The sequence below is a fragment of the Seriola dumerili genome, unplaced genomic scaffold (genome assembly GCF_002260705.1).
Source record: "Seriola dumerili isolate Sdu_G_001 unplaced genomic scaffold, Sdu_1.0 BDQW01001787.1, whole genome shotgun sequence".
NCBI classification, from domain to species: Eukaryota; Metazoa; Chordata; class Actinopteri; order Carangiformes; family Carangidae; genus Seriola; species Seriola dumerili.
In genome coordinates, this window is record NW_019176042.1 from 253,730 (window position 1) to 263,729 (window position 10,000).

Consider the following 10,000-nt stretch of genomic DNA (forward strand, 5'->3'; position numbering starts at 1 on the left):
ATATATATATATATATACTGTATATATCTTGATATTAGATTTGTTATAATTATATTGCATATAATATTGACAACCCTCTCCTTTTCAATGATCTGGAAAATGTTTTTAAAAAATTTTTAATCTTTAGTTTGTGAACATGAGAGAGAAGAATTTTCTACAAACAAACAGGAAATAAAGAAAATGATAAAAAGACATGGAGGCAGCTGCTTACCAAAATAAAATAAAAAACATTTCTGAACTGGGAGCAAAATGAAATTTAAACACAGCAGACAGATTCTCAGAGACAAGGCTGCCTGTTGTTACAGTGACTGATCCACAGAGAACTGACGGCTAACACCACTCATCAATAATTAATACACTCCTTCACCCCCCCCCCCCTCACCCCCCCGTCCTCCTCCTCCAGTAAACAAGACCCAGTCTCTCCATCCTTGTTCACAACACAACCACTCATTATTCCCTCAGTCTGTTACCACAGGGACTTCAAAAGACGGCAGGATTACAGAGCAGAGAGCAACACACACACACACACACACACACACACACACACACACTGTACATAGCTGTGTTAAAGTTGAGTGTGAGCAGTCCGCTCTTTGAAGCTGTGAGCGGCGACAGAGACGAGTTCAACGTTACAGAACTCAACATTTAAACAGTCGATCGCGTCATGTGACCTCAGTGTACCTGCAGCACAGAGACGAGCCAGGTGAGGCCCCGACACGTCCGACTGCAAAAAGTCTTATGAACTTAACAGAAAGACAGGATCTGCTCACAAACTTCAAAATAAAATCTATTTATCTCATTTATTTTGGGTTAAAAATAAAAGCTGTAAAAGTTTTTGATCTTCTGTGTCTGGAGCTGAATTCCATGCTTTACATGTTTATCTCAGTTATTTCATCCTTATTTATGTTTCATAAATATATTAATGTGTTGTTTATTTATTACAACCATATTGGAATTACTGTTTCTTATTTTTCTCTCTCTTTCTGTCTGCACTCTGACCTCGCAGCAGCTGCTTGATGTCCTTGCTGGCGTGTGACGTGGTGAACTGGTTGACGATGTCCAGCGCCGTCTGGTTGTAGGTGTTCCTGATGTTCACGTCCACGCCGGCCTGGAGACAGGAGACACGGGACAACAGCGTTTACTGCCTCTGATGTAAAACATCTGAAAACATGCAGTTTCCTCTTCAGGGTTTTTTTAAAGATTGATCTGAAGTTGCGTCAGCGCCGAGCTGAAATGGGAACGCCGCTGCAGGGAGAAGGAAGGATGAATGGAGCAACGTCACTGTGGGAAAATAAGCGTGTGACACGACAACACAAGAAGTCAACACAACCCAGTTAAAATGGTCGTGAGGAAAACAAAACTTTCCCTCATTTAATGTGACTGACAGGAGGAAAAGAAAAAGCACAACAACCTGGTTCAGATGTGCACACGCTCTTATAACTGAGGATGTGTTCATCAACCAATCAGATTCAAACTTATGTTAAACAGTCGTTAGTGAACACCTGACATCAATTACAATGACTCTGATTAGAGTTCAGCTCTTCCTGTAGGTGTATAGACTTCAGTGTCAGGTGTGTGTTTTCTGCTTCTCACTGTAACAAACCTGAACACACACATTAAACCTGAAGACACACATCAGACCTGAACACACATCACACCTGAACACACACATTAGACCTGAACACACACATTAGACCTGAAGACACACATTAGACCTGAACACACACATTAGACCTGAACACACATCACACCTGAACACACACATTAGACCTGAACACACACATCACACCTGAACACACACATTAGACCTGAACACGCACATTAGACCTGAAGACACACATTAGAACTGAACACACACATTAGAGCTGAACACACACATTAGACCTGAACACACACATTAGACCTGAAGACACACATTAGACCTGAACACACACATTAGACCTGAACACACACATTAGACCTGAACACACACATCACACCTGAACACACACATTAGACCTGAACACGCACATTAGACCTGAACACACACATTAGACCTGAAGACACACATCAGACCTGAACACACAGGACAGCGGCTTCTCACCACTGACCAGACTTAAAGCACCAGTCACTTACGTCCAGCAGCAGCCGCACCACCTCCGTCTTCCCGTACAGAGACGCCTCGTGCAGAGCCGTTCCAGACTTGGTGGTCTTGTTGATGTCGATGCCGGCCTTCAGCAGCAGCCTGGAACAAACAGAGAGACACGTCTATCAGACTGTTGTTACTGACCAGTTCTCCATCCTCTAACAGCTCCTTCCTGCAGGATCAGGCTCCATGTCACCAACATCAACCTGACAGTGAGTTCAGTGACCCCCCGACCCCCCGACCCCCCCCGCCCCGACCCCCCAGTCTCCAGACCTGAATCCAGTGTGGTGTTCCTAATAAAGTGATCAGTGAACATTGCTCCTGAGTTATTCATGAATGCAGCTCTGGTTCATTTGCATGTCTCTCCTGCGACTCCAGAAACATATTATACAGCAGGTTCATGCTCAAGTCTGAAATGCTGACTGTTGGCTTCCACTGTACACACACACACACACGCACGCACGCACACACACACGCACACACACACACACACACACACACACACACACACACACAGAGAGAGAGAGACACACATGAAACAAGGATAAAAGCCTTTTAAAACTGGGTCACAGGGATGTTGTATTTCAGATCTCTGCTGCTGGGAATGTGAAGACACAGCCTCACACACACACACACACACACACACACACACACACACACACACAAACACACACACACACAGAGTTCATGCTCCCACATCCCCCATGTAAACGTGCCGGCTCAGTGGTTACGAGCCACAAACCACAGGAGCCCCGCCCTCTGCTGAAACATGTACAGACAGAGAATCACACTGAGAATCAACAGTCAGTCAACAGTCAGTCACTCTGACAGGAAACACTGACTGTCTCACGTCTGCAGACAGTGACTGATACATGAGCTCCGTCATGTGGACTCACGTCCTGGTTGATTAGACATGAATCTCTGTTCAATCAATTCGTTTACAGTCAAATGGAAGTTAAAGGAGCTATAGGTAAGTGTTGCTATTGGTACGTAGCTAATGTTAGCATTAGCAGCTGTCTAGAAGAAACGTTGTGAGTTCAGCATCAAACTTCATTCCTTTACTCACTAACAGCTGTCTCCAGATGTGAAAAACAAACATCAATGTTCACTCTTGTTTTTCTTTTATTTCTATCACTTCTTTTCTTCACTGAAGTTAGCATGCTAACCAGTTAGCTCCGGCCCAGTTTGCCCTGAAGACGTCGATGCTCAGAGGACGTATTATAACCTCTTGTCTTGTAAACACGACGATGGCTGAAGCTCTGTTGATTAACATCTGTTAATGCTAACATTAACTATGTAGCAATAGCAAAACTTACAAACAGCTCCTTTAAAGTTAGAGATAAATAACTGAGTGTTTGGTTTAGTTTCAGCTGTATTTACAGGACTCTAATAGACCGTGTGATGTTCACATTAAATACTTTAACCAACCTCTAACATGACTTTAGATGTTTGTTAGAACGTCTTGTCTTTGCTTAATCACAGACTGTAAATAAAGACGGACGTCAGCTCTCTGACATCACCCACAGGTTTCTGAAGCTCAGAGTGAGCTGCTCCACCGTCGCCATCTTGGCATTGTCTGACTCCGCCCCTAACTCTCAGCTAATAGTCAAAAATGAGGGGCGTGTGTGGAGCTGAGACTTCGGTGCATGACGGTTTGTGGCAAGCACACGCCCACCCACCTGTCACTCAAAGATGCCACACCCTCAACTCTACATAACTTTTGACTGATGACGAGGCGACACAGAGTCACGTGACTGTTTCTTACCGTATGATGTCTTTATGGCCATTCCGGGCGGCGAGGTGCAGCGGGGTGGTGAAGGCGGAGTCTGTCGGCTCCTTCCTCTCTCCCTCCAACAACGCCACCACCATGTTACTGCTCAGCAACAGCTGGGCCACCTGAGAGGGGGAGGAGGAGGAGGAGGAGGAGGAGGAGAGAGGATAAGATGAGGCCAGTGATGAGACAAAGCTGCAACTGCTGCAAAAAACAAACACACACACACTGAAGGTCTGGTTGTCGTCTTTGTTTTGTTTTGTGAGTTTGTTAAACGAGACGTGAAAGTGAAGCCTGATCCCTGCACTGTTGATCCAAACTTCACTGAGATATCTTTAGAGTGTGTGTGTGTGTGTGTGTGTGTGTGTGTTGAAGCCTCAGCTGCTGTGTTGACCACAGCTGCTGTGTTTCCATTCAGCTCTCTCTCTGTTTCACCTCCTCCTCTTCTTAAAGACCCTCTGATGAAAATCAAGTGTTTCACCTCGTTAACGTCCACATGATGTTTTTATATAACACAGACACATGATGATGAAATAATCACCAACACCGTGACTGAGTGTTTCCACCAGACAGCCCAGGGTTTCATACGTCACAAACCTAAGGAACCAATCCTGTCAGCTTGTGGGGACGGGGGGCGGGGCTAAATACATCTGAAACCTTGTTAGCACAGAGAGACAGAGTTAGCATTAGCACAACTGCTAACACTGTGACACTGTGTTGGTTACTGCCAATTACAAGTTAACAACTGTGCTAACCGTTCAGAGAAGATGCTAACAAGTTAACTCTTCTGAAAAGATGCTAACTAGCTAACGGTTCTGACCCGTCTGCTAGTCTCTGGTTCTGGTCTCAGACTCCTCCTCTGAGTCTGGGTCTGACTGAGTCTCTCTGATGTTTCCTCCTCTCACCATCTTGATGCTCTCTGCTCTTTCACCTGTCCACCTGGAGCCAGCAGGTGGTGGGGGCGGGGCTCAAGGCCTGATCCAGGTTTCTCAACCAGGAAGTGAGAGGAGACGAGCTTCAGCGGTGTAAACATGCTGTTTGTTACAGAGACACATTATTATAGTTTGAGTCTTTGTTGTGAAACTTCTGCCACTGACGATTCATTTAACGATTATTTTATTTATTGATTCATCTGCTGATTGAATCAATTCGTGTCTTGTTTCGACTCGCAGTCAAAGATCTTCAGTTGACTGAGACGTGAATCTTCACAGCTCAGAGGCCGGAAACAACTTTATTAAAGTAGTTTCTTGTTTGTTGCTGCTGAACATTAAAATACAAAATGAGGATCATTTGATTTTTAATCTTCTTAATCTTTTTCTTCTTCTGTTTGATGACTGAAGTTTAAAAATATCAAACTTTAAAAAGAGATTATTATTATAAAACTTAGAACTAAGCAGATGTGATCAGACGGAAAACTCATCAAATAAATCAATAAGTAATGACAGAGGATTTAAACGAAAAGAAATTCTGATAAAAGATAAAACAGATAAAACAGTTTATCCAGAATCTCAGCAGCTTCAAACTGAGAAACATCTTCATTTATTGATCCCATCAGAAGTTTCTCTGTTGTGATCAGGTGAATCGATGTAACGACTGACACCTCGTTAACTCATTAACTCGTTAAACAGAAACAGTGAAAGTTTCTCTCAGTTTTTCTCCCTGACGTGAACCGGAGCTTCCAGCTGTGACTCGCTGCCAAACATCTGGATTCATTCATGCAGTTTTGGGTCATTGAGGTATGACCTCATACTCACCTGCAGGTCTCTGAGAGTGTGCGTGTGTGTGTGTGTGTGTGTGTGTCGTCTCGACCTGACTTGTGTCTCGTCTCCATAGTAACAGTAACAACCTGCAGACTCACCTTGACTCGTCCGAACTCACAGGCCAGGTCCAGAGGCGTCTTCTTGGCCTTGTTGACCAGACAGGGGTTGGACTGATGCTGCAGCAGCATCTCAGACTGAGACACAAACAACAGTCTGAGGTTAATGACGAGTGATCACGATTCACTAATCAGTATTGATTAGTATTGATCAGTGCTGACAATTGAACTCACCACTTCATAGTGTCCATACTGAGCGGCCAGGTGCAGCGGAATATGTCCGTCCAGAGAGACGCCGTTGACCGAGGCGCCGGAGCGCAGCAGCATCAGGACAGACTCCGCCTTCCCCTGCCAGGCCGCGTAGTGCAGAGGACGCATCCCTGCACGCGCACACACACACACAAGCGCGCACACACACACACAGGTCATGTGACTGGACGGTCAGTGACTTCAGCACCAACATCTGTTTCCATGACGTTGTTTCCTGCTCATGTTCTCAGTCTGACCTGTGTGATATTCTGTGTAGCAGCATTATTACAGTACGTTTAATTATTTATTTATCTGTAAACATTTTTGTTTTCATGAAATATCCAGAAGAAGAAAGTCTTGATCAGGCAATTGTTGGGGACTATTTTCAGCGGCGGATTAATCCGTGCTGTAGTGTGTATGTGTGACAGCAGGACGATGTGTGTGTGTGTGTGTGTGTGTGTGTGTGTGTGTCTAACCATTGCTGTCCTTGATGTCCACAGTGGCCTGAGCCTCCAGCAGCGCAGTCAGGAGCTCTGTGGTCCCTGTGAGAGCAGCGTGGTGCAGGGCCGAGAACCTGAGAGAGAGAGGTCAAAGGTCACAGAGAGAGAGAGAGGGAGAGAGAGAGAGAGAGAGACGATTAAGAAACATGGCACCAGAAACACACCACATCACACTGTGTCTGCTGAGGGTTTAACAGCAGTCCTCACGAGACTGTAAACAACACACACACACACACACAAACACACACACACACACACACACACACACACACACACACACACACACACACACACACACACACACACACACCAACATTTACAGACACAATTATCTTATTAAACATCAGCGTGTTGGGTTTTAACTGGCGCCCACAGACGGAGTCAGACAGACATGTTGATCAGTCAACGTTCAGACCCTTCGTTTTTCTTTTCAAACAAAACTAGAACCACCTCCTCATGGTCGTATCCCTCCGCCGCTTAGACTAGTTCCAGGTCACTTCCTGTTTATCAGAGTCAGAGAGAATATGAACCTTTGGTTCGAAGTCTTTGAGTAATGGCTAAAAAGTATTTTCTGAGGTCACCGTGACCTTTGACCTTTGACCACTGAAGTCTAATCAGTTCATCCTTGAGTCCAGGTGAGTGTTTGTGCCAGATTTGAAGAAGCTCCATCGAGGTGTCTCTGAGACGTCGTGTCCACGAGAACGAGGCGGACGGACGACCTGAAAACAAAATGGCTGCCGCTCTGACTGTTAACAGCTGTTAAAGATTAGCCACTTTATCCTCTTGGCTTTTATTTTGAAAAATGTACCTTTACTTATTGACTACATTTCTTCATTCTTCGATTCAACGAGGAAACATGAAAGAAAAGGAATTTACACACAGCAGAGTTCCTTCCTTCTGATTTGATTTTCTTGTTTTTGTTTTTTTAATTCTGAAAACAAAAAGAGAAAACAGAAGAAGTGTTTTTAGTTTGAAATGAAAACGCAGACCCAGGAAGTATTTTGTCCAGCTAACGTTGACGTGACAACCTCCTGCTAACAGTCAGATTCTTCTTCCTCCTGATGGTGACGTCACAGTCTGAGGCTCAGGTGTCAGCTCACCTGTATAAATAGATGAAGCTGTGATCACAGGAAGTGAAGGAGTCAGAGGCGAGAGGAACCTGCAGCTGCTTCTTCAGAACATACACAACACACACGCACACACACACACACACGCACACACGTGTCCGTCATCACGGCAACAACCCATCAACAACCCACTTTACTTCTGCTTTTACTCTTATCATTTTATCTCCAACCTTCAGCGTTTTCTCACTTCCTGTTTTCACAGTTTTATTTCTTATGTTTTTTAATTATATTTCATGTCATGTGTCGCTCTGTGGGTGGGGGGGTGGAGGGGGGGGGGGGGGGGTGATTGATTATGAGTTTGTGTTTTCTGCTTCACGTTGATGTTTGTTCTGTAAATGGTGATACACAGGAAGGAAGTAGCTCAGGAGATCAGCTGAAGTGTGTGTACAGGAGGTGGAGGCTGCCAGATGTTACAGATGTTACAGATGTTGCAGATGTTACAGTCGGTCGCAGGAGCAGCTCCAGTCACACACTGATCCAGCAGCTGTAGTTTTCCACAGAGGGCGTGGCTGATGTTCCCAGGTGTTGTGGTTCACCTGTCGCTGCAGGTCCACGTCTGACTCACAGCAACACAATGATCTGACACAGCGGCGAGTCCAGACACACACACACACACACACACACACACACACACACACACACATCACTCTGTTCATCAGAAACAGGCGGAGGTCTGAATGATTTATTCTTCTGTTCAGAGTTCGGATTTCTTTAATTTAATTGTTTTTTCTTCCTCCGCCCGGCGACAGTCGGAGCGGCAGCCATTTTGTTTTCAGGTTGTCCGTCTGTCTCGTTGTCGTGGACACGATCTCACAGAAACACTTTGACAGAACTTCTTCTGATTTGGTAAAAACATTCACCTGAACTCAGAGATGAAGTGATTAGATTTTGGTCGTCAAAGGTCAAAGGTCAAGGTCAGTGTGACCTCACAAGACACTTTTTATCCATTACTCAAAACTTCACACAGATGCTTCATATTTTCTGTGACTCTGATAAACAGGATGTGACCTGGAACTAGTCTGAGTGGCGGAGGGATACGACCCCGAGGAGGTGGTTCTAGTTTTATGATAATATTCTCTTTTGTTGGTCATTTGTTTCTTTATATCATTTGCTGATTGGGCGTAGTTAAAGTTAACTAGTTAAGGTTAACTAGTATTTTGTTCATCAGGGTAACGTTGAGGAGCGGTGGTGAACACAGTCAGCAGGTTCTGGTTCAGGCCTGCTCCAGTTGTCTCTGCAGTTTCTCCAGAGTTTCCACTTCCTCTGTTTTCTCTCATCCTAAACTGATGACCTTTGACCTTTGAGCTGTGACCTGTTGACGGCACAGAACAGGACGTGTGAGGATGTTGCTGTGGGCTTTCAGCAACTCTGACCATCGTTTTAGAGACTCAAAGATTCATCAGGTTGAAAATGTAATTAAGAATCCAACCTCAAAGGACACACACACACACACACACACACACACACACACACACACACACACACACACACACACACACACACGTGCAGCACAGAGAGGAAACACAGCTACAGGCTACATGTGTCTGTAAACAACAAACCAAGCAGAGACATTAGAGAGAGAAGAAAGAAGAGATGAATAGAGACGGGGGGGGGGGGGGGGCGGGGGGGGAATGTTTTTAGTGCCTCTTCTCTCTGTTGCGTAATGTGAGCGACTGGCGTTCAAGTAAGAGACAGAGTCTGGAAGGCTGTAATGGCTTCACTGAGAGGTTACACAGAGAATGGGAGGAGGAGCAGGAGGAGAGGAGTAATCAGGAGGAGGAGAGGAGGGAGGAGGGGGGAGTTAGAGAGGAGGAGGAGGAGGAAAGGAAGGAGGAGAGGAGGAGGAAGGACGGAGGAGAGGAAGGAAGAAGAGGAGGGGCAGGAAGAGGAGCGAGGAAGAGAGGAGAGAAGAGGAGGAGGAAGAAGTGAGAAGAGGAGAGAGGAGGCAAGAAGAGAGGGGGAGGAGAGATGACGAAGAGGAGAAGAGGAGGAAGAGGAGGAAGAGGAGAAGAGACGGAGAGAAGAGGACGGAGGAGGTAGGAGGACTAGAGAGGAGGAGGGAAGGAGGAGAGGAAGGAGGAAAGAGGAGGAGAGGAAGAGCAGGAGGAAGGAAGAGGAGGAGGGGCGAGGAAGGAAGAGAGGAAGAAGGAGAAGGACGGGGAAGAAGGAGGAAGAGGAGGAAGAGAGGGAGGAGGAGGAGGGGTAGAGGAACAGAGGAGAAGAGGGCGGAGGAGAGGAGGAGGAGAAAGAGGAGGAAAGGGAGGGAGGAAGAAGAGGAGGAGGAGAGAGAGGAGACGGGAGGAGGGAGGAAGACGGCGGGCAGGAGGAGGGGGGAAAAGAGGAGGGAGGATGGAAAGGTGGAGGAAGAGAGAAGAGGCAAGAGGAGGAGGGAGCGGAGGAGGAAGGAAAGTG

The 10,000-nt window shown here is 45.9% G+C and overlaps 1 protein-coding gene across 1 annotated transcript in view; it reads right to left on the reverse strand.

Annotated features, from left to right (window-relative positions):
* The window catches only part of LOC111238917 (caskin-2-like), a 56,554-nt gene that overhangs the window by 19,324 nt on the left and 27,230 nt on the right, over positions 1-10,000 (reverse strand). The window contains exons 3-8 of the mRNA XM_022768640.1: positions 6,438-6,535; positions 5,947-6,092; positions 5,755-5,850; positions 3,891-4,021; positions 2,116-2,224; positions 1,000-1,108 (exon numbers count right to left, since the gene is read on the reverse strand). Coding sequence (XP_022624361.1) covers positions 1,000-1,108; positions 2,116-2,224; positions 3,891-4,021; positions 5,755-5,850; positions 5,947-6,092; positions 6,438-6,535 — 689 coding nt within the window. The remainder of the gene's footprint in view (positions 1-999; positions 1,109-2,115; positions 2,225-3,890; positions 4,022-5,754; positions 5,851-5,946; positions 6,093-6,437; positions 6,536-10,000) is intronic.